This window comes from Schistocerca serialis, chromosome 5 (assembly GCF_023864345.2).
Source record: "Schistocerca serialis cubense isolate TAMUIC-IGC-003099 chromosome 5, iqSchSeri2.2, whole genome shotgun sequence".
In the NCBI taxonomy this organism is placed as follows: domain Eukaryota; kingdom Metazoa; phylum Arthropoda; class Insecta; order Orthoptera; family Acrididae; genus Schistocerca; species Schistocerca serialis.
Genome location: NC_064642.1, coordinates 404,279,449 through 404,304,810, shown reverse-complemented (window position 1 = coordinate 404,304,810; position 25,362 = coordinate 404,279,449). Strand labels below are relative to the sequence as shown.

At 40.9% G+C, this 25,362-nt stretch overlaps 1 protein-coding gene across 1 annotated transcript in view; it reads right to left on the bottom strand.

Annotated features, from left to right (window-relative positions):
- Positions 1-961: 961 nt before the first annotated feature.
- LOC126481967 (ubiquitin carboxyl-terminal hydrolase 47) overlaps positions 962-25,362 on the bottom strand; it is a 154,857-nt gene continuing 130,456 nt past the window's right edge. Inside the window, exons 19-21 of the mRNA XM_050105931.1 lie at positions 4,818-5,076; positions 1,745-1,920; positions 962-1,580 (exon numbers count right to left, since the gene is read on the bottom strand). Coding sequence (XP_049961888.1) covers positions 1,397-1,580; positions 1,745-1,920; positions 4,818-5,076 — 619 coding nt within the window. The 3' untranslated portion in view covers positions 962-1,396. The remainder of the gene's footprint in view (positions 1,581-1,744; positions 1,921-4,817; positions 5,077-25,362) is intronic.

Here is a 25,362-nt window from a genome sequence, read left to right as displayed (position 1 = left end):
CACTGATCTGGAATCTTGCATTAAACAAGACCTGTAATCAGAATATGGCAAGCACCTCACTCTCAAGTAGGAGAGGAAGTGTGTGAGTGGTGTGTTGTGTGAAAATTGCTTTAAAGAGGAGGAAAAAACTACCAGATCACATTAAAAAGTGCAATTGTTGGGAAGGAGATGCTCTGATTAAAAAGGAAACAAAGAATATTATAATTCCTGACTCAAGGACTGAAGTTCAGAATTACCATTAACACCCATACCTGAAACACGAGAATACAAGTGTAACTGTTGTCTGGTTGGAACTAAGAACACAACAGAGTAGCATATGTCGGTACTCTACCCGTAGCGAAATATGAGTAACAACAACACTCTCTCTCTCTCTCTCTCTCTCTCTCTCTCTCTGGTAACAAAACAAAAATGCTGCCACCCTAGCCAGAGCATGGCAACTGGCTCTCTCATGTAATAATGATGTATGCTTAACAATAACATACATATAAATAAATATTTACTAAGTGAGTGTCCAAAGCTGTTTGCATCTGATATTTCAAAAGTTGAATGGATTCATGGGTCGGCACAGGCACAATACCATACTAACATTAACAATTTATTTGTCCTTCCTTACCTTGCCACAAACATGAAAATCAAACTACTGAACTAATTCACGTTTCACCTCACTTACTCTCTTTTGCTGTGAGTAACATGCTTCATTTTTGAAACATTTATACAGAATATTTTGCTTACTTGAGCATGTATTTACATATCTTCTTTTTTCACACATTCCTGATAGTTTACTGAATGAACTGTTTGCCTTGGTCCATACTACCAAAAGCAAGTTTCTTACTAACTAAATGAATCCTAATAAATAATACATGAGTGTAATGATAAAGAATCTCTTAGTGTTACCAGGATTGTGCGCAGGCATATGACTATCCGAGATTAAATAAAATAAATATCAAAATGAAAGACAGACTGTTTCTGAGAAGCTGTATTAACGAATCAGATATTAGCTCCACAAAATTTGGTCAGGGAATTATTAACAAATGCAACATGATATGTTTTAAGGTACACTGGGCAAATATTAAACAAATAAGGAAAATCACTTATGTATATAAATATATATGTATATATGTACACAAATTAACTATAAAAACTACATAGAAAATACCTACAAACACAAACCAAATGCAATTGGCCGATCAGTCTGGAACAGAGGTACACGATCCTTGCACAATGGCGACAGTCAGAACAATATCACGCAAGTCTCAAATGCAGCACACATCAACGTGTTTTGTCATTAGCCAACCTAACTGCCAGTCAGAAGTTCATTTAAACATCACTGCTTCATGAACAGACAACATTACACAATATTCAGTAAACTTCACCAGTCACTTAAAATGTTCACACCTCAGTCAAGTTCATCAACATCATCTCGTTTCTTAGGCGACGAGTCAACATAAATTTTTAAAGCTCTTTCTTTTCGAGGGGAATAAGAGGATACTGAACCCAGTTTATTCACACGGGATCCTTCCCTATTAGCTATTTCTTTCCGTTCTTCATTAGTCAGCTCCTTTACAGGCTCGGTTTTATCCCTGACAAATAAAACACAAGACACTGCGGTTATCAACATACATTATATCATTTTATATATTTAGCTTAGTACATGTCAGTAAGCGAGATCTGCTACACGATTTTCATGAAATCATAGTGCACATAAAAAAACCTGGTAAAATGTAATTAAGGCAAAATTAAATACCTGTAAAATAGTATTTCACCATCCTCAAGCATATTAAGGTGCCACGAATCCTGTGGTGACTGAGCATTCCATTCGAGGTCTTTCTGGATGGCTAGGACAGAAATTTCCGCAGGGAAATGTGTCTGCACTTTTGCATATTCTATATTCTCTTCTGGAATACCACTTAGCTCTGCCAACTAAAAAAAGCAACACAGTGAATTCATGATGACAACAACTAAAATAAGTAAAATAACTTAATTGCAAATAAGGCTATAACAATGAGGTGATTTTCAAGTAAAGACAAAATGTATTAATGGTCTTACTACATCTGTTGAAATCTTAAAACTTATAACAGCTATCAAACAAGTTCTGATGTAGATAAAAACTAATAATATTTGATTTTGGGTAGTTTTCAGTCAATTTTGAATTTTCATATTTACCTAGAATGTAGCAGATCTATATAAACACATTATTATTATTTCCTTCACTTTCTCAGACGTTAGGTCCAGTTAAAAATGGAGTGACGCGGACCTTGATCAAGCGTCACTTCCTTTTAACTGTACGGTATGTGTTATATTGCATTTAGGAACTTTCGGGTAATTGAACATGTATCAATAATTACGGATTTCTGTAGTTGTATATATATGTTTGGATGTAGCTGTATTGCATTGATGTACTGGTGGATATTGTGTGGTATGACTCCTGTAGTTGATAGTATAATTGGTATGATGTCAACTTTATCCTGATGCCACATGTCTTTGACTTCCTCAGCCAGTTGGATGTATTTTTCAATTTTTTTTCCTGTTTTCTTTTGTATATTTGTTGTATTGGGTATGGATATTTCGATTAGTTGTGTTAATTTCTTCTTTTTATTGGTGAGTACGATGTCAGGTTTGTTATGTGGCGTTGTTTTATCTGTTATAATGGTTCTGTTCCAGTATAATTTGTATTCATCATTCTCCAGTACATTTTGTGGTGTATACTTGTATGTAGGAACGTGTTGTTTTAAAAGTTTATGTTGTAAGGCAAGCTGTTGATGTATTATTTTTGCGACATTGTCATGTCTTCTGGGGTATTCTGTATTTGCTAGTATTGTACATCCGCTTGTGATGTGATCTGCTGTTTCTATTTGTTGTTTACAGAGTCTGCATTTATCCGTTGTGGTATTGGGATCTTTAATAATATGCTTGCTGTAATACCTGGTGTTTATTGTTTGATCCTGTATTGCAATCATGAATCCTTCTGTCTCACTGTATATATTGCCTTTTCTTAGCCATGTGTTGGATGCATCTTGATCGATGTGTGGCTGTGTTAGATGATACGGGTGCTTGCCATGAAGTGTTTTCTTTTTCCAATTTACTTTCTTCGTATCTGTTGATATGTGATCTAAAGGGTTGTAGAAGTGGTTATGAAATTGCAGTGGTGTAGCCGATGTATTTATATGAGTGATTGCCTTGTGTATCTTGCTAGTTTCTGCTCGTTCTAAAAAGAATTTTCTTAAATTGTCTACCTGTCCATAATGTAGGTTTTTTTATGTCGATAAATCCCCTTCCTCCTTCCTTTCTGCTTAATGTGAATCTTTCTGTTGCTGAATGTATGTGATGTATTCTATATTTGTGGCATTGTGATCGTGTAAGTGTATTGAGTGCTTCTAGGTCTGTGTTATTCCATTTCACTACTCCAAATGAGTAGGTCAATATTGGTATGGCATAAGTATTTATAGCTTTTGTCTTGTTTCTTGCTGTCAATTCTGTTTTCAGTATTTTTGTTAGTCTTTGTCTATATTTTTCTTTTAGTTCTTCTTTAATATTTGTATTATCTATTCCTATTTTTTGTCTGTATCCTAGATATTTATAGGCATCCGTTTTTTCCATCGCTTCTATGCAGTCGCTGTGGTTATCCAATATGTAATCTTCTTGTTTAGTGTGTTTTCCCTTGACTATGCTATTTTTCTTACATTTGTCTGTTCCAAAAGCCATACTTATATCGTTGCTGAATCCTTCTGTTATCTTTAGTAATTGGTTGAGTTGATGATTTGTTGCTGCCAGTAGTTTTAGATCATCCATGTATAGCAAATGTGTGATTTTGTGTGGGTATGTTCCAGTAACATTGTATCCATAATTTGTATTATTTAGCAAGTTGGATAGTGGGTTCAGAGCAAGGCAGAACCAGAAAGGACTTAATGAGTCTCCTTGGTATATTCCACGCTTAATCTGTATTGGCTGTGATGTGATATTATTTGAATTTGTTTGGATATTAAGTGTGGTTTTCCAATTTTTCATTACTATGTTTAGGAACTGTATCAATTTAGGATCTACTCTGTATATTTCCAATATTTGTAGTAACCATGAGTGGGGTACACTATCAAAAGCTTTTTGGTAATCAATGTATGCGTAGTGTAGCGATCTTTGTTTAGTTTTAGCTTGATATGTCACCACTGCATCTATTATCAGTTGCTCTTTACATCCTCGTGCTCCTTTGCAACAGCCTTTTTGTTCTTCATTTATAATTTATTATTATTATTATTATTATTATTATTATTAGTAGTAGTAGTAGTAGTAGTAGTAGTAGTAGTAATGGTTGTAGCAGTTTTATTCATCTGCAGATCACTTTTTCAAGGATATTTGGTATGTTATGGTATTGTAATTTAGTTGTTCTTAACAGAGAACTAGTTTGACAGGGATAGGACATTTGTAAATAAATGAAAGGTCATACACAAATGAGTTTAGCATCACAATGGCACAGCTGAAAAGAAGTGGGGGTGAACAACAGCTTAAAAATATGACTTGGCATTAAGTGTTATCTGGTGCAATTTGTAAGACAATGAGAACTAACACACCATTCACACACAAGACAAAACATGTTTAAACGTATCCGAGTGGCAAGCATAACTATGATTTTACTTTAACATTTTTTCTACTTTCTACAATTTTATTTTAAATTCTTCAGCACAATGACCTACATTTTATTTTTTCTCAGACAATCCACATAAACAGTTATAGTGTAGATCTTACATTAAAATTTTAATGCAATCAAGCAGATTGACATTAATAATCGAACACTACAACATGCAAACAGCTGACAATGTACATACCTTTTTCTTGATCTCTGTATCAGTGATATTGTTGTTGTCGAGGACAATTTCCTCAAATGGCATTAATTCATAAGTAGAAGGGCACCAACGACGCACAAATAGGATCAGCTGGTTGACTGAGGTAACAACTTCTGGTCCAGGCAACTCTTGTAGGAACATTTCCCAATTAGCAAAGAGTTTTAGGTCATCATCTTCAAACTGCTGATGATTCAGATAAACTTTCTTAGGGGTTTTCCAAGTTTTTTTCCTCAATCTACACCTGTTAATGGATTTCAGAAGAAATTAATAAACAGTACAGTACTGACTCTACATAGTGAGCTTACTCTGTTAATTGACCATGAGTAGCCAATGGGTCTTTATACCAGACACTTTACCTAGACCTGCATTAATGCTCTTCAGAAATCCGGTGCTTCTCTGATGGTCAGTAGTTACCTGACACCATGACCTCTCATGGTGAAAGATTGTAAACGATTGTTAGCAAATGCCTCTCTGATCTTATTTCCAACAATCACAGAATCTTTGAGCAACTGACTGTGCACGTCTCAAAGAGAAACTTAAAATTTCAACTTGTGGCTTGCTTCTCTCCATATTTGCAAGATCCACAAGGATTCTCATGCTATGCTACTGGATTAGCAGCACTGGGAGAACTAGACCAGTGGCTCTGGGAGAAAGGATATACTTTTTGCACTCTCATCAATGTTCACCACAGCACGAACTCTCCTAAAATGTACTAAAATATCACCTCAATGAAACATCAAGGCTGTGGTTAAGGTTAACATACCACTGTACCCTTTAAACGAAGGCTCTAGTACATCAGCAAAGCAAGAGAAGCTTCCGTGAGATGGGTAAAAATAGCACAACTGATGGAGAACTGCCTCCCAAAAGGCAGGGATTCAGAATTGAGTAGTGACCCACCACAATTTTAACTTGTCACAAATATTCATTGTACAGTAACTCCACTGAAAAGAAGAAAAATTTAAGCTCATGCTCTGAGCATACTAAAAGTCATAAAAGAGTGACGAACCACATACAGCTGCTAAATGATCAATTACCACAGGACAAAAACAAAACATTTCAAAATACCCAGGACTACTTTGAAATCAACCTGTCATCTGGTACATTAATGACATTGGCCATTAAAGCCTTGGAACACAAAATTTCCAATACTAGTTTTACACATACAAACAAACAAGACCCGGCAAAAATTCAGTTGGCAAACCTTGTTTGTGTGTGGGTCCACAGGCTCAATCTACGACACACAGTCATAAATTTGGCATTTATTTACATGTGCAATAATATCATGCATCATGTTGCATCAGATGTGATGTACAAATCAATTTATCAGTCCACATGTGGAGCCACACATCAATATTAGCATACTCAGTATTGAAAACAATCAGAAAAAAAGGAACATTAAAATGTGTGAAAGATCTACGTACAGTATAACTTGAGTGTGAAATTAACATCTATTTGCTACACAGCCACACTACATCATGTGTGAACGACAAATAATATATTGCTTACCTCAACATACAGACTGAAGTCTTAATTAGCTAGTTTAACTTATGTGGAAGATATAATCAAAGATAATATATACATCGAGGGTGAGCACATATGGGATTTCCTCGATGGTAGGAAAAGGAAGAGAAGGAAAAATAGTGAGTGAATATGGGCTGGTAGAATTTTGCACAGAGCACAATTTGCTAACACTTGTTTTAAGAATCATGAAAGAAGGTTGTACACATGGAAGAGACCTGGAGTCATTGGAAGGTTTCAGGTTTATTGTATAATGGTGAGACAGAATTTTTGGAACCAGATTTTAAATTGTGGGCAGATGTGGACTCTGACTACAATTTACTGGTTAAGAACTGTAGATTAAAACTGAAGAAACTGCAAGAAGGTAGGAATTTAACAGATGGGATCTGGGTAAACTGAAAGTACCAGAGGTTGTAGGGAGTCTCAGAGAGAGCATTGGGGAACGACTGACAAGGACAGGGGAAAGGAATACAGTAGAGAAGAATGGATAGCTTTGAGAGGTGAAATAGTGAAGGCAGCAGACAATCAAGCAGGTAAAAAGACTAGGGCTAGTGAAATCCTTGGGTAACAGAAGAGATACTGAATTTAATTGATGAAAGGAGAAAATATAAAAATGCAATAAATTAAGCAGGCAAAAACGAATACAATCATTTCAAAAATGAGATCGACAGGAAGTGCAAAATGGCTAAGCACGAATGGCTAGAGGAAAAATGTAAAGAGGTAAAGGCACATACCACTAGGGGAGAGATAGATGCCGCCTGCAGGAAAATTAAAGAGACCTTTGGAGAAAAGAGAACCACTTGTATGAATATCAAGAGCTCAGATGGAAACCCAGTTCTAAGCAAAGAAGGGAAAGCAGAAAGGTGAAGGAGTATATATAGAGGACCTATGCAAGGGAGATGTACTTGATGACAATATTTTGGAAATGGACAAGCACGTAGATGAAGACGAGATATGAGATATGATGCTGCATGAAGAATCTGGCATAGCACTGAAAGACTCAAATTGAAACAAGGCCCCAGGAGTGGACAACAACTACTGATAGCCTTCGGAGAGCCAGCCACAACGGAGCTCTTCCATCTGGTGAGCAAGATGTATAGCAGGTAAAATACCCTCACACTTCAAGAACTAATAATTCCAATTCCAAAGAAAGCAGGTGCTGACAGGTATGAAAATTACTGAACTATCAGTTTCATAATGCATGGCTGCAAAATACTACCATGAATTCTTTACAGAAGAATGTAAAAACTGGTAGAAGCCGACCTTGAGGAAGATCAGCTTGGTTGGATTCAGGAGAAATGTAGGAACATGTGAGGCAATACTGACCCTACGAATTATCTTAGAAGGTAGATTAAGGAAAGGCAAACGTATGTTTCTAGCATTTGCAGACTTAGAGAAGGCTTTTGATAATGTTGACTGAAATACTCTTTCAAATCTTAAAAGTGGTATGGGTAAAATACAGGTAGCGAAAGGCTATTTACATATGTACAGAAACCAGACGGAAATTGTAAGAGTCGAAGGACATGAAAGGGAAGCAGTGGTTGCGAAGGGAGTGAAACAGGGTTGCAGTTTATCCCCGATGGTATTCAATCTGTTTACTGAGCAAGCAGTAAAGGAAACTGAAGTAAATACTGGAGTTGGAATTAAACTCCAGGGAGGAGAAATAAAAACTTCGAGGTTTGCCGATGACATTGTCATTCTGTCAGAAACCGTAGATACTTACAAGTGCAGTTGAACGGAATGGACAGTGTCTTGAAATGAGGATATAAGATGAACATCAACAAAACCAAAATGAGGAAAATTGAATGTAATCAAATTAAATAACATGATACTAAGAGAATTAGGTTAGGAAATAAAACAATTAAAAGTAGTAGAAGAGTTTTGCTATTTGGGGAGCAAAATAACTGATGATGGTCGAAGTAGGGAGGATATAAAATGTAGACTGGCAATGGCAAGAAAAGCTGTTCTGAAGAAGAGAAATTTGTTAACACTGAGAACAGATTTAAGTGTGAGGTAGTATTTTCTGAAAGTACTTGCGTGGAGTGTAGCCACGTACGGACTTGAACCTTGGACAATAAAATAATTTCGAGAAAAAGAGAGTAGAAGCTTTTGAAATGTGATGATAGAGAAAACTGGTGAAGATTAAATGAGTAAATCATGTAGCTAATCAGGAGGTACTGACCAGAATTTGTGAAAAAAGAAACTTGTGGCACATCTTGACTAGAACTGTAATATCAAGGGATCACCAATTCAGTACTGGAGGGAAACATCGGGGGTGGGGGTAAAAATAGTAGAGGGATACCATGAGATGAATACAGTGAGCAGATTCAGAAGGATGTACGTTGCAGTAGTTACTCTTAGATGAAGAGGTATGCACAGGATAGAGTATAATGGAAAGCTGTGTCAAACCTGTCTTCACACTGAAGACCACAACAACAATGTCCTTGCTATTGCACAAATGCCCACAAAATGATAATTTATTATTTTCACTAGTATTCATATGTTCTCTTGGTCTCATGCTGAAGCTCCTACTAGTCTGTCCTATATAGCTGTATTGCAGGTAAACTAGCAGACATATTTGGGAATAATAGTTCAAATAAATTCTTTGATAAATACAGACACTACTGAAAAAGTAGTCAGGCGATGTACTTGAGGACAATATTATGGAAATGGAAGAGGAAGTAGACGAAGATGAAATCGGAGATACGATACTGCGTGAAGAGTTTGACAGAGCACTGAAAGACCTGAGTCGAAACAAGGCCCCGGGAGTAGACAACATTCCATTAGAACTACTGACGGCCTTGGGAGAGCCAGTCCTGACAAAACTCTACCATCTGGTGAGCAAGATGTACGAGACAGGCGAAATACCCTCAGATATAATAATTCCAATCCCAAAGAAAGCAGGTGTTGACACATGTGAAAATGTTGGAACACATGAGGCAATACCGACCTTACGACTTATCTTAGGAGAAAGATTAAGGGAAGGCAAACCTACGTTTCTAGCATTTGTAGACTTAGAGAAAGCTTTTGACAATGTTGACTGGAATACTCTTTCAAATTCTAAAGGTGGCAGGGGTAAAATACAGGGAGCGAAAGGCTATTTACAATTTGTACAGAAACCAGATGGCAGTTATAAGAGTCGAGGGGCATGAAAGGGAAGCAGTGGTTGGGAAAGGAGTGAGACAGGGTTGTAGCCTGTCCCCGATGTTATTCAATCTGTATATTGAGCAAGGAGTAAAGGAAACAAAAGAAAAATTCGGAGTAGGTATTAAAATTCATGGAGAAGAAGTAAAAACTTTGAGGTTCGCCGATGACATTGTAATTCTGTCAGAGACAGCAAAGGACTTGGAAGAGCAGATGAACGGAATGGATAGTGTCTTGAAAGGAGGATATAAGATGAACATCAACAAAAGCAAAATGAGGATAATGGAATGTAGCCGAATTAAGTCGGGCGATGCTGAGGGAATTAGATTAGGAAATGAGACACTTAAAGTAGTAAAGGAGTTTTGCTATTTGGGGAGCAAAATAACTGATGATGGTAGAAGTAGAGACGATATAAAAAGTAGACTGGCAATGGCAAGGAAAGCGTTTCTGAAGAAGAGAAATTTGTTAACATCGAGTATAGATTTAAGTGTCAGGAAGTAGTTTCTGAAAGTATTTGTATGGAGTGTAGCCATGTATGGAAGTGAAACATGGACAATAAATAGTTTAGACAAGAAGAGAATAGAAGCTTTTGGAATGTGGTGCTACAGAAGAATTTTGAAGATTAGGTGTGTAGATCACGTAACTAATGAGGAGGTATTGAATAGGATTGGGGAGAAGAGAAGTTTGTGGCACAACCTGACTAGAAGAAGGGATCGGTTGGTAGGACATGTCCTGAGGCATCAAGGGATCACAAATTTAGCATTGGAGGGCAGCGTGGAGGGTAAAAATCGTAGAGGGAGACCAAGAGATGAATACACTAAGCAGATTCATAAGGAGGTACGTTGCAGTAGGTGCTGGGAGATGAAGATGCTTGCACAGGATAGATTAGCATGGAGAGCTGCATCAAACCAGTCTCAGGAATGAAGACCACAACAACAACAACAACAACAACACCAACTGACAAAGTAATATTCTACAAAATACACACTGGCAATACATTAGCTCAATGAGAAATAAAATGATCGTATGGCATTATCGGCTGGAAGACCCCATGGGGGTTTGTTCAGCTGCCTAGTGCAACACTTTTTATTTGATACCACTTTGGTTGTACCATAAGTGGAACTTCCACATATTTTATTGTCTATTCCTCTCGTCTCAATCATATCCAATACAGAGCACACTAATACACTCCTGGAAATTGAAATAAGAACACCGTGAATTCATTGTCCCAGGAAGGGGAAACTTTATTGACACATTCCTGGGGTCAGATACATCACATGATCACACTGACAGAACCACAGGCACATAGACACAGGCAACAGAGCATGCACAATGTCGGCACTAGTACAGTGTATATCCACCTTTCGCAGCAATCCAGGCTGCTATTCTCCCATGGAGATGATCGTAGAGATGCTGGATGTAGTCCTGTGGAACGGCTTGCCATGCCATTTCCACCTGGCGCCTCAGTTGGACCAGCGTTCATGCTGGACGTGCAGACCGCGTGAGACGACGCTTCAACCAGTCCCGAACATGCTCAATGAGGGACAGATCCGGAGATCTTGCTGGCCAGGGTAGTTGACTTACACCTTCTAGAGCACGTTGGGTGGCACGGGATACATGCGGACGTGCATTGTCCTGTTGGAACAGCAAGTTCCCTTGCCGGTATAGGAATGGTAGAACGATGGGTTCGATGACGGTTTGGATGTACCGTGCACTATTCAGTGTCCCCTCGACGATCACCAGTGGTGTACGGCCAGTGTCGGAGATCGCTCCCCACACCATGATGCCGGGTGTTGGCCCTGTGTGCCTCGGTCGTATGCAGTCCTGATTGTGGCGCTCACCTGCACGGCGCCAAACACGCATACGACCATCATTGGCACCAAGGCAGAAGCGACTCTCATCGCTGAAGACGACACGTCTCCATTCGTCCCTCCATTCACGCCTGTCGCGACACCACTGGAGGCGGGCTGCACGATGTTGGGGCGTGAGCGGAAGACGGCCTAACGGTGTGCGGGACCGTAGCCCAGCTTCATGGAGACGGTTGCGAATGGTCCTTGCCGATACCCCAGGAGCAACAGTGTCCCTAATTTGCTGGGAAGTGGCGGTGTGGTCCCCTACGGCACTGCGTAGGATCCTACGGTCTTGGCGTGCATCCGTGCGTCGCTGCGGTCTGGTCCCAGGTCGACGGGCACGTGCACCTTCCGCCGACCACTGGCGACAACATCGATGTACTGTGGAGACCTCACGCCCCACGTGTTCAGCAATTCGGCGGTACGTCCACCCGGCCTCCCGCATGCCCACTATACGCCCTCGCTCAAAGTCCGTCAACTGCACATACGGTTCACGTCCACGCTGTCACGGCATGCTACCAGTGTTAAAGACTGCGATGGAGCTCCGTATGCCACGGCAAACTGGCTGGTACTGACGGCGGCGGTGCACAAATGCTGCGCAGCTAGCGCCATTCGACGGCCAACACCGCGGTTCCTGGTGTGTCCGCTGTGCCGTGCGTGTGATCATTGCTTGTACAGCCCATTCGCAGTGTCTGGAGCAAGTATGGTGGGTCTGACACACCGGTGTCAATGTGTTCTTTTTTCCATTTCCAGGAGTGTATTTATCTCCCCCACCCATGGATTGACAAATCAATATGCACATCATATCCTGTGCAATGTGGTGCATGAAGCTATTTCAAATGTAAGTAAATGCCAAATTTACAACTTTTGTCTTTTATTAGTTTTTAAGTTCTTTAGACTGTTATACAAGTTTTGTAATTCACTCTTCTGTAATTGATATGCTTTTATAGATGCTGGTTGTAGAGGCCATAGTCGAAACCAGCGAAAAGCACAACAAATAAAACATCAGTTTACAACTTACAATGAACAATATCTTCTTTTTTTAAAGGTGGGGTTATTGCCCAGAATGGTAGAACATTCACAAAGGTGAACTAACTTATGACCAGACAGAAATGGCTTTTTAGAAAATCACAGAATTAATCAAATGCAAAACTATTTTGTACAAATGGTGGTGTGTCATATGTAATTCTTTGGAAGAGTTATGTAAATTTTAATTTAACCACTGTCCATAGATTCCAAACTGTCCTGCAAAACTCCCCTACTGCTAAGTGAAAATTAAAACATTATCTTCACACATATGTGATAAAAGAAAGGTGCTAAGAGGTACTAACATTTAAAGTTACTACAACCAGTATGGTAATAAGAAAGTCACAACTGTCTCTTAGATGTTAGTTTGGAGTGACATGTAAAACAATGTTGCATCCTAAGGCAAACTGACTCATTACGTTGTCAGTATTTTATTTCCTCCCAGGCTGAAGAGGAGAGATGGTTTGATTGACACAAAAAGGGAAGAATGACATTCAGTTTTACTCTTAATCAACACAAAACTCAAGAATATTGTGATGGACTGCTACATACAGATGTTGGGGCCACTAATTTAGTGGTAGCCAGCCACAGATGGATGTCACTAAAACATGAAACCACTAAAATATGTGATTTGATTTGTTAGGGGAAGAACCTCAGGTATATGCATAGGCAGGGAAACTGCCATGTAAGTGTTAGTGTAAGGGTAGAATATCATTGAAATAAAGGTAGGTACATTCCTAAAACTGAAATGGTAATTGATGAAGTAAAATGAAATGACTGTATGGCATTAATGGCCAGGAAACCATGTCCGGGGTTGCTTGGTTGCCTGGTGCAAGCTTTTATGTTTGACATCATATCAGTGACTTGTGTGTCTCTATGATGAAAATGAGATGAAATGATTAAGACAACAGCAACATCCATTCCTTGAGTGAAAAAAATCTGATCCAGCTGGGAATTTTGCCCAGGACCCTGTAATACAGAGGCAATGGTGCTAACCACCAGACCACAAGCTGTGGACAACTGGTGAAGTGAAAAATATAAAGACCATCATGAAATATACTTGAACAATGAAAACCATCAATTTATGACAAAATAATTTAATTGATTCTGACCACAATCTATTGGTTATGAACTGCAGATTGAAACTGAAGAAACTGCAAAAAGGTGGGAATTTAAGGAGATGGGACCTGGATAAACTGAAAGAACCAGAGGTTGTAGAGAGTTTGAGGGAGAGCATAAGGGAACAATTGACAGGAATGGGGGAAAGAAATACAGTAGAAGAAGAATGGGTAGCTCTGAGGGATGAAGTAGTGAAGGCAGCAGACGATCAAGTAGGTAAAAAGACAAGGGCTGCTAGAAATCCTTGGGTAACAGAAGAAATATTGAATTTAATTGATGAAAGGAGAAAATATAAAAATGCAGTAAATGAAGCAGGCAAAAAGGAATACCAACGTCTCAAAAATGAGATTGAGAGGAAGTGCAAAATGGCTAAGCAGGGATGGCTAGAGGACAAATGTAAGGATGTAGAGGCTTGTCTCACTAGGGGTAAGATAGATACTGCCTACAGGAAAATTAAAGAGACCTTTGGAGAGAAGAGAACCACTTGTATGAATATCAAGAGTTCAGATGGCAACCCAGTTCTAAGCCAAGAAGGGAAGGCAGAAAGGTGGAAGGAGTATATAGAGGGTTTATACAAGGGCGATGTACTTGAGGACAATATTTTGGAAATGGAAGAGGATGTAGATGAAGACGAAATGGGAGATAAGATACTGCGTGGAGAGTTTGACAGAGCACTGAAAGACCTGAGTCGAAACAAGGCCCCGGGAATAGACAGCATTCCATTAGAACTACTGATGGTCTTGGGAGAGCCAGTCATGACAAAACTCTACCATCTGGTGAGCAAGATGTATGAGACAGGCGAAATACCCACAGACTTCAAGAAGAATATAATAATTCCAATCCCAAAGAAAGCAGGTGTTGACAGATGTGAAAATTACCGAACTATCAGTTTAATAAGTCACAGCTGCAAAATACTAACGCGAATTCTTTACAGACGAATGGAAAAACTGGTAGAAGCGGACCTCGGGGAAGATCAGTTTGGATTCCGTAGAAACACTGGAACACGTGAGGCAATACTGACCTTACGACTTATCTTAGAAGAAAGATTAAGGAAAGGCAAACCTACGTTTCTAGCATTTGTAGACTTAGAGAAAGCTTTTGACAATGTTAACTGGAATACTCTCTTTCAAATTCTAAAGGTGGCAGGGGTAAAATACAGGGAGTGAAAGGTTATTTACAATTTATACAGAAACCAGATGGCAGTTATAAGAGTCGAGGGGCATGAAAGGGAAGCAGTGGTTGGGAAAGGAGTGAGACAGGGTTGTAGCCTGTCCCTGATGTTATTCAATTTGTATATTGAGCAAGGAGTAAAGGAAACAAAAGAAAAATTCGGAGTAGGTATTAAAATTCATGGAGAAGAAGTAAAAACTTTGAGGTTCGCCGATGACATTGCAATTCTGTCAGAGACAGCAAAGGACTTGGAAGAGCAGTTGAACGGAATGGACAGTGTCTTGAAAGGAGGATATAAGATGAACATCAACAAAAGCAAAACAAGGATAATGGAATGTAGTCAAATTAAATCGGGTGATGCTGAGGGAATTAGATTAGGAAATGAGGCACTTAAAGTAGTAAAGGAGTTTGGCTATTTAGGGAGTAAAATAACTGATGATGGTCGAAGTAGAGAGGATATAAAATGTAGACTGGCAATGGCAAGGAAATCGTTTCTGAAGAAGAGAAATTTGTTAACATCGAGTATAGGTTTAAGTGTCAGGAAGTCGTTTCTGAAAGTATTTGTATGGAGTGTAGCCATGTATGGAAGTGAAACATGGACAATAAATAGTTTAGACAAGAAGAGAATAGAAGCTTTTGAAATGTGGTGCTACAGAAGAATGTTGAAGATTAGGTGGGTAGATCATGTAACTAATGAGGAGGTATTGAATAGGATTGGGGAGAAGAGAAGTTTGTGGCACAACCTGACTAGAAGAAGGGATCGGTTGGTAGGACATGTCCTGAGGCATCAAGGGATCACAAATTTAGCATTGGAGGGCAGCGTGGAGGGTAAAAATCGTAGAGGGAGACCAAGAGATGAATACACTAAGCAGATTCAGAAGGATGTAGGTTGCAGTAGGTACTGGGAGATGAAGAAGCTTGCACAGGATAGAGTAGCATGGAGAGCTGCATCAAACCAGTCTCAGGACTGAAGACCACAACAAAACAAACAACAATTTAATTGGATAGATAAAAAATCTACTCACCCAGTGGTGGCAGAATACACACATTACAACTCTCTTTTGTGTGTGTGTGTGTGTGTGTGTGTGTGTGTGTGTGTGTGTGTGTGTGTGTGTGTGTGTGTTTTGCTGCCACTTGATGAATAGATTTTTTATCTATCCAATTAAATTATGAAATATAATTTGTATATCAAGAGAGTGGACTGCTAGAATTTGGACTTTGTGCAGTGAAGGAGAGCATGGAATTGATTTTCATTTTTTTGATGCACAGTCTTCTGATAAACACAAGAAAAATGATTAATGGAAAATCTCATATAAGATGTGAAACAAATACTAACAAAGAGATAGAGGGGCTGGCCAGTACTTACCTCAGCTCAGTACAGCCGATAGATACACATAAAACAGAACTGAAAATTTACATTCCTAGCTTTCGGAACTTTGTTCCTTCATCAGGGAGGAGAGAGGGGGAAAAAGGGAAGAAGGGAAAGTGGATTCAGTTACTCACAACCCAGGTTATGAAGCAAGAGGGAAAGGTAAACAGGGAGGGTAGCAAGGATGGAGGCATGGTTGTCAGAGGGAAGCCAAAGATATTCTACTGTAAGTACTGTGCCAGCTTCAAACCAAAGAGGATGCATACAGAAGTAAAGAGGTATATAGTATAAAGATAAACACAACTATGTAGGATGAAAAGATGCGTGAATGGCTAAAGAGGAAAGGGAAAGAGGAGGAGACTGAAGAGTGAATGGGAGTGAGGTTGTTTAACGTAGGTTCAGTCCAGGGGGATGGCGGGATGAAAGGATGTGTTCGAGTGCAAGTTCCCATCTCTGCAGTTCAGAGGGACTGGTGTTGGGTGGGAGAAGCCAAATGGCACATACGGTGTAGCAGGTGCCTAGGTCCCTAGAATTATGCTGGAGGGCATGCTCCGCTACTGGGTATTGGGCATCTCCTAGGCGGACAGTTCGTCTGTGTCCGTTCATGCGCTCAGCCAGTTTGGTTGTTGTCATGCCGATGTAAAAGGCTGTGCAGTGCAGGCATGTCAGTTGATAAATGACATGTGTAGTTTCACACGTAGCCCTGCCTTGAATTGTGTATGTTTTACCAGTAGCGGGGCTGGAGTAGGTGGTTGTGGGGGGATGCATGGGGCAGGTTTTGCAGCGGGGTCGGTTACAGGGGTAGGAACCGCTGGGTAGAGAAGGTAGTCTGGGAATATTGTAGGGTTTAACAAGGATGTTACGGAGGTTAGGGGGGCGACGAAAGGCAACTCTGGGTGGTGTGGGGAGAATTTTGTCAAGGGATGATCTCATTTCAGGGGTTGACTTGAGAAAGTCATATCCCTGGCGGAGTAATTTGTTGATGTTTTCGAGGCCAGGATAATATTGGGTGACAAGGGGGATGCTTCTGTGTGGTCTGGGGGTAGGAACATTGTTGTTGGACGGGGAGGAATGTATTGCTCGGGAAATCTGTTTGTGGACAAGGTTTGCAGGATAGTTGCGGGAGAGGAAAGCACTGGTCAGGTTATTGGTGTAGTTGTTGAGGGATTCGTCACTGGAGCAGATACGTTTGCCACGAATACCTAGGCTGTAGGGAAGGAAGCGTTTGATGTGGAAAGGATGGCAGCTATCAAAGTGAAGGTACTGTTGTTTGTTTGTGGGTTTGATATGGACAGAGGTGTGGATGTGAGCTTCAACAAGATGAAGGTCAACATCCAGGAAGGTGGCTTGGGTTTTGGAGAAGGACCAGGTGAAATTCAGATTCGAAAAGGAGTTGAGGTTATGGAGGAAATTAAGGAGTGTTTCTTCACCATGAGTCCAGACCACAAAGATGTCATCTATAAACCTATACCAGGCCAGGGGAAGCAGCTGTTGGGTCTTCAGGAAAGCCTCCTCCATGCGGCCCATGAAGAGGTTGGCATAGGAGGGAGCCATCCTGGTTCCCATGGCCGTTCCCCTGATTTGTTTGTAGGTCTGGCCTTCAAAAGTGAAGTAATTATGGGTGAGGATGAAGTTGGTAAGTGTGATAAGGAACGAGGTTTTTGGAAGATCTTCGGGTGGGCGTTGGGAGAGGTAGTGCTCAAGGGCAGAGAGACCATGGGTATGTGGGATGTTTGTGTAAAGGGATGTAGCATCTATGGTGACAAGAAAGGTTTCAGGTGGGAGAGGAGTGGGAATGGATTTGAGGCGTTCTAGGAAGTGGTTTGTGTCTTTGATGTAGGATGGGAGTCTGCGGGTGATAGGTTGTAGGTGTTGGTCTACCAGAGCTGAGATACGTTCAGTTGGGGATTTGAAGCCTGCTACAATGGGACGGCCAGGATGGTTCTCTTTGTGGATTTTGGGTAATAGGTAGAAGGTAGGGGTACGTGGCTCAGGTGGAGTGAGTAAGTCTATGGAAGTCGTTGTGAGGCCTTGTGAGGGACCTTGGATTTTTAGGATTTTTTGCAGCTCAGTCTGGATGGAGGGAATGGGATCCTGGGTAACAGCTTTGTAGGTTGAGGTGTCAGAGAGTTGACGTAGTCCTTCTGCCACATACTCCACACGGTCAAGTACGACAGTTGTGGAGCCTTTATCCGCCGGGAGGATGACAATAGAGCGGTCTATTTTCAGCTCCTTAATGGCACGGGATTCAGCTGGGGTGATGTTGGGGGTTGTCGGGATGTTCTTCAAGGACTGGGAGGCAACACTGGATGTGAGGAATTCCTGAAATGTCTGCAAGGGATGGTTTTGGGGGAGGGGAGGAGGATCCCTTTGAGAAGGCAGTCGGAACTGTTCTAGACAGGGTTAAACACTGGGTCTAGTACTTGGGGGCTGTGTTTGGGTAGTGAAGTGATATTTCCAGTTGAGGTTCCGGGTGAATGAGAGGAGATCTTTAACCAGGGCAGTGTGGTTGAATTTAGGTGTGGGGCTAAAGGTTAAGCCTTTTGATAGAACAGATGTCTCTGGAGGAGAGAGGGATCTGGATGAGAGGTTTAGGACTGAATTGGGACTGGTGATATGTGGCATTTGACTGTGGTTATAGTTGCGATTTGGTCTGTGTGGGGTATGTGCTGGGATGGGGAGATTGAGTAGGGTGGCTAGGCTAGGTTTGTTGGCTATGAGGGGGGTTTGTTGAAGGTTCTGTTGTGGTTGGTGTTTGTGAGGGATAGGGAGAGGGACCCCACTTCTTAGGTGTTGCACTAGCACTGTGGATAGTTTTTTCAGGTGGTGTGTGGCACGGAACTCAAGTTTGCAGCTGGCTTCTAGGATGATGTTCCTCAGTGTGTTCTCCAAGCAAGGGTTTGAGAGGTGGAGGACTTTGAAGAGAGATAGGAGCTGTTGGGAGTGGTGGTTACATGAAGTAGTGTAGAGATTCAGGACAAGTTGGGTAAGGGCAAAGGATTGAAGGTTCTGGAAGTCCAGGAGAGACTGGTGGAAGGAGGAATTGCACCCGGAGATGGGAACTTTTAAGGTAAGCCCTTTAGGGGTAATTCCAAAGGTTAAGCAGGACTGGAGGAAAAGTATGTGGGATTGCAGTTTGGCTACAGTGAATGCATGTTTCCGGAATGAATATAAATAATGTGGTATAGGATTAGGGTACATAGTGGGTAACTGGTGTGTAGGGAAATTAAATAACTAAAGTTGAAATAGTAATCATAAGAAGGAGTAAAACACGGAGGGAAGGACGAGAAGGAAAGAAATTGTGTTGGTAATGTTCAATACCAAAGGAAGACCACTAAATAAGAAAAATACGGAAAAAGTTGACCAGACCAAGCAAGTATGTCCAGATCAGGGGAAAAAGAACACACGTAGCTCAAAAAAAGAGATAGCGAGTGGCGAAAATAGATCGCGCGTGCCGCAAAAGCGATCTTGTCACCATAGATGCTACATCCCTTTACACAAACATCCCACATACCCATGGTCTCTCTGCCCTTGAGCACTACCTCTCCCAACGCCCACCCGAAGATCTTCCAAAAACCTCGTTCCTTATCACACTTACCAACTTCATCCTCACCCATAATTACTTCACTTTTGAAGGCCAGACCTACAAACAAATCAGGGGAACGGCCATGGGAACCAGGATGGCTCCCTCCTATGCCAACCTCTTCATGGGCCGCATGGAGGAGGCTTTCCTGAAGACCCAACAGCTGCTTCCCCTGGCCTGGTATAGGTTTATAGATGACATCTTTGTGGTCTGGACTCATGGTGAAGAAACACTCCTTAATTTCCACCATAACCTCAACTCCTTTTCGAATCTGTATTTCACCTGGTCCTTCTCCAAAACCCAAGCCACCTTCCTGGATGTTGACCTTCATCTTGTTGAAGCTCACATCCACACCTCTGTCCATATCAAACCCACAAACAAACAACAGTACCTTCACTTTGATAGCTGCCATCCTTTCCACATCAAACGCTTCCTTCCCTACAGCCTAGGTATTCGTGGCAAACGTATCTGCTCCAGTGACGAATCCCTCAACAACTACACCGATAACCTGACCAGTGCTTTCCTCTCCCGCAACTATCCTGCAGACCTTGTCCACAAACAGATTTCCCGAGCAATACATTCCTCCCCGTCCAACAACAATGTTCCTACCCCCAGACCACACAGAAGCATCCCCCTTGTCACCCAATATTATCCTGGCCTCGAAAACATCAACAAATTACTCCGCCAGGGATATGACTTTCTCAAGTCAACCCCTGAAATGAGATCATCCCTTGACAAAATTCTCCCCACACCACCCAGAGTTGCCTTTCGTCGCCCCCCTAACCTCCGTAACATCCTTGTTAAACCCTACAATATTCCCAGACTACCTTCTCTACCCAGCGGTTCCTACCCCTGTAACCGACCCCGCTGCAAAACCTGCCCCATGCATCCCCCCACAACCACCTACTCCAGCCCCGCTACTGGTAAAACATACACAATTCAAGGCAGGGCTACGTGTGAAACTACACATGTCATTTATCAACTGACATGCCTGCACTGCACAGCCTTTTACATCGGCATGACAACAACCAAACTGGCTGAGCGCATGAACGGACACAGACGAACTGTCCGCCTAGGAGATGCCCAATACCCAGTAGCGGAGCATGCCCTCCAGCATAATTCTAGGGACCTAGGCACCTGCTACACCGTATGTGCCATTTGGCTTCTCCCACCCAACACCAGTCCCTCTGAACTGCAGAGATGGGAACTTGCACTCGAACACATCCTTTCATCCCGCCATCCCCCTGGACTGAACCTACGTTAAACAACCTCACTCCCATTCACTCTTCAGTCTTATCCTCTTTCCCTTTCCTCTTTAGCCATTCACGCATCTTTTCATCCTACATAGTTGTGTTTATCTTTATACTATATACCTCTTTACTTCTGTATGCATCCTCTTTGGTTTGAAGCTGGCACAGTACTTACAGTAGAATATCTTTGGCTTCCCTCTGACAACCATGCCTCCATCCTTGCTACCCTCCCTGTTTACCTTTCCCTCTTGCTTCATAACCTGGGTTGTGAGTAACTGAATCCACTTTCCCTTCTTCCCTTTTTTTCCCCTCTCTCCTCCCTGATGAAGGAACAAAGTTCCGAAAGCTAGGAATGTAAATTTTCAGTTCTGTTTTATGTGTATCTATTGGCTGTACTGAGCTGAGGTAAGTACTGGCCAAACACAAGAAAAAGTTTGTTAAAAAAATACAAAATTATAATGTCCTTAGGTCCCTCTACATAAGTGGTAGAGTGTTGACCATGGAAGGCAGATCTCTAGATCAAACCCCCATCTAGTCCAAATACTGAATCTGTCACTTATCTGGAAATTCTGATGCTAAAAGAAGATTTGCTTTAAGAGACGAAGTACACTATCTGATCTAAAGTATCTAAACACCTGAATGCAATGCAGAATTGACCACCAGGTGTGATGGGAAGTAGAATGACCAGTATAAAAGGAGGTCGTGAGTACCGCAGTGTCAGTAAAGGAAGCAGTAACAGCAGAATAGGTCGATCAGGAGAACTCCGTGACTTTTAACATCGCCTAGTCACTGGGTGTCACAGTAACAAATTCATTGGGGACAATTCAACTGTTCTAATGCTTCCCAACTTGACTGTTGGTGATGTGATTGTGAAGTGGAAATGTGAAGGAATAACCATAGCTAAACCAAGACCAGGCAGAGGGGCAGGGTGTGCTGTAAAAAAAAAAGGTATGAAATCAGTGGAAGGAGTCACTAATGAATAACGAAGTGCTACCAGTAGTCCAGTTTGCACAATGACTATGCACAGAGAGTTGAAAAGAACAGGCTACAATGATCAACCAGCACATCATGAACCACACATTTCTGTAGTCAATGCTGAGCAATGCTTGAGAAATTAGTGATTTGGAGTGATGAATCATGTTACACCGCATTGCAATCCAACAAGTTAGGGTTTAGTAAATGCCTGGACGGTCTCGTACGAGAACAATGAACAGACATATCGCTACTTGTTCTACAGCAAGTGCTGACTTCTGCTGTCAATTTCTAAAATTACTTTCAAAGAAGCAATAGTGAACATAAGAGATGCTGTCAAGAACGACTGAGTGATTGGGTGCTCATGTTTTCATGTGTGAACCTAAAGTTTTTCTGTTCGCTGTAATTCTGCTGGAAACATGTCACCTTTATTGGATGAGCAGGAAATTTTGGAATTTCTAGAAGAATAATTCAGTGATTTTTAATCAGAGGGAGGAACATTTGAGAGGGAACGGTTGGAAGAAGATTCATACAGCTATCTGCTATCATTTTTGATCTGTAATATTATTGCTAAAAATAATGCTTCTGCAACTACAATTTAGCTATGTTTTGTCTTCACATTGTATTTTTTACACGTGAATTTCATGACTTGACAGCATCGAACACGAGTTTACAAGATTTATCCACGAAAGACAAAACAAATCTGCTGACAAAGCAAACGTGAGAGTTATAAGCTAGTATTGCCCTGATTGCAGCACCTCTCTCTGCATGCCAGAATGCTTCAGAATTTTCTATACAAACAGCAATAACTCCTTAAATTGCTCCATAGCTCGCCTCACATTCCTTTTTTTGGGAAGGATAACTGTACTTTTCATTTCATTATTGTAAAATCTGTACTCTATCACAACACTAAAACATGAGGAAAGCCTTGGAGCTTGCTTTTTTTATTTACTTTTTTTTTAGTGTGTATTAGCCTTTAAGATACAGTACACAAAACTGTGTCAGTAACATTTCAAATAATGGAACAAATGACTAGTTTTCTAAGCCTGAAATTTGTCTGAGTGACTGGACCTCCAAGTGTTGTTGAAATCTAAAGGCCATATACAGTGGAACCTCGCACTGTAAGTATAATTCATTCCAGAATCTTATTCATAGTGCAAAACACTCATTAAGCAAAACAATTTATCCCGTATAAATTAATATAAAACACGGCAATGTGTTCCATGCAGAAAAGTACTAAAAGTTTTATCCTATTCATGCCATTTGCTCAAAGAAAATTACAAATACACTATTATGTACTTTATTATTCACAATACATTACTAATTCTTTTTTACTAGGAAGCTATCTATAGTCATTTGCAGTGGCAGCTCATAAGTATACATTCTGGGTGTTTGCAAATTTTTAAATACACAAATATCAGAGTGTGAAATTAATAGCATCTGCTGTATAACAGTTATGCTTACCATACTTATACAACTTCAGTTGCTGTCAATAATAATAATAATAATAATAATACGCATAGCTTGCCTGAAAAGAGGAAGAATTGTTTGCGTGTAATTTTGTTGCTTTGTACATAATTAAGTACAGTTTATGGCAAGAATGATATAGTGTTTAAGCTTTTGCTACTCTCATTTTGGATTTTTGTGCAAGCGGGAGTTTTCAAGCTTTTTTTATTTTTCGGACGAATTACAAGATCCCTAATTCATGTATTAGCTAATGAATTAATTAAAGGGCGAAAATAAGACATTCTTACATTGCACCCACACAACAACTTACACATGTTATACGCTTCTTTGTTAGATGTTAACTTGTAGTCACGATTATTTCATTTTGTCACTTTTTTGGATAACAGAACTGGTCTGGGAGGGCCTACTTTCTTTGCAGCTAACTTTTCCTGGTCATTTTCTTTTCTGTTAATGCTTAAAACAGGTACAACAGAGTTCATGTTGACACTACACAGGGAAGCTGATTCCTGCACAGTAAACAACAAACTCCAAACACCAACTGCCATTTGCGGAAATTATTGCATTCAAGTAGTACTATCTACCAACAAGGTCACTTGATTAAAATACAAATGAGGTGCTGAGAGCCATAAGGATCAAAAGCACACCGTCTTCGACACCTTTACTCCATACTTAAGTAAATATCAGAGAAACCAGTGAGAGAGCCTTTTGTGAACGTTCAGATACACGTACAACGTGGACCTGCAGTACAGATAAGCCTGACCCACAATTAGGTCAACAGCTGTCAGAAGCGTGAATAAAAGCTACAGTCTCACAAACGACGATTTGGTGCTTCATGGTTCTCAGTGACTCAAATGGATTACTGTATGATAGAATCCTAAACTTAATGTAATATAGAATGAGATATGAAACTTCCTGGCAGATTAAAACTGTGTGCCCGACCGAGACTCGAACTAGGGACCTTTGCCTTTCGCGGGCAAGCGCTCTACCATCTGAGCTACCGAAGCACGACTCACGCCTGGTACTCACAGCTTTACTTCTGCCAGTACCTCGTCTCCTACCTTCCAAACTTTACAGAAGCCCTCCTGCGAACCTTGCAGATGGTAGAGCGCTTGCCCGCGAAAGGCAAAGGTTCCGAGTTTGAGTCTCGGTCGGGCACACAGTTTTAATCTGCCAGGAAGTTTCATATCAGTGCACACTCCGCTGCAGGGTGAAAATCTCATTCTGGAAACATCCCCCAGGCTGTGGCTAAGCCATGTCTCCGCAATATCCTTTCTTTCAGGAGTGCTAGCTCTGCAAGGTTCGCAGGAGAGCTTCTGTAAAGTTTGGAAGGTAGGAAACGAGGTACTGGCAGAAGTAAAGCTGTGAGTACCAGGCGTGGGTCGTGCTTCAGTAGCTCAGATGGTAGAGCGCTTGCCCGCGAAAGGCAAAGGTCCCGAGTTCGAGTCTCGGTCGGGCACACAGTTTTAATCTGCCAGGAAGTTTCATAATGTAATATATCTCATTCAGAATCCTATAAAATAGGTTTTTCTATCAGTATAATTATATGCTGATGGCCGATTTAGTTTTCTATATAGTGTGTGAATTGGCATATCTGAGGAGTGTGCTACTGCCTAGCAGGATTTCTGCCAAGCAAACATGGGTAAAAGACTGCTGCAGTGTGCTACCACCTGCTGGCATTAACATAAATTTGTAGTTGAGTGGTAAGGGCTATCAGTGCACCCTGAAAACTGTGCACATTGTTTATCAAGTCTGTATGTATTTGGCTCATAAGGCAATAACGTCACACCAGTTGCGCATGCACAGAAGCTCCTTAAAATGTGCACAAGAGAAGGTGTGCTCAGCACCCTTATGCCAAGCTTTATGAAGTCTAGACGAGCAATGTTGCACAGCGCAATAGATTTAGTGCAGCGTATTTCAGATTACCGTGTCTACATTACATTTAACAGCATTCAAATAAAAATAACCAATATACCCATAAGGTGTCAAATGTTAAGTCATTCATGTGCTCTTACAGAATAGCCGCCACTGGTCATTTGTTTCTGTTAACACTTAAACACTT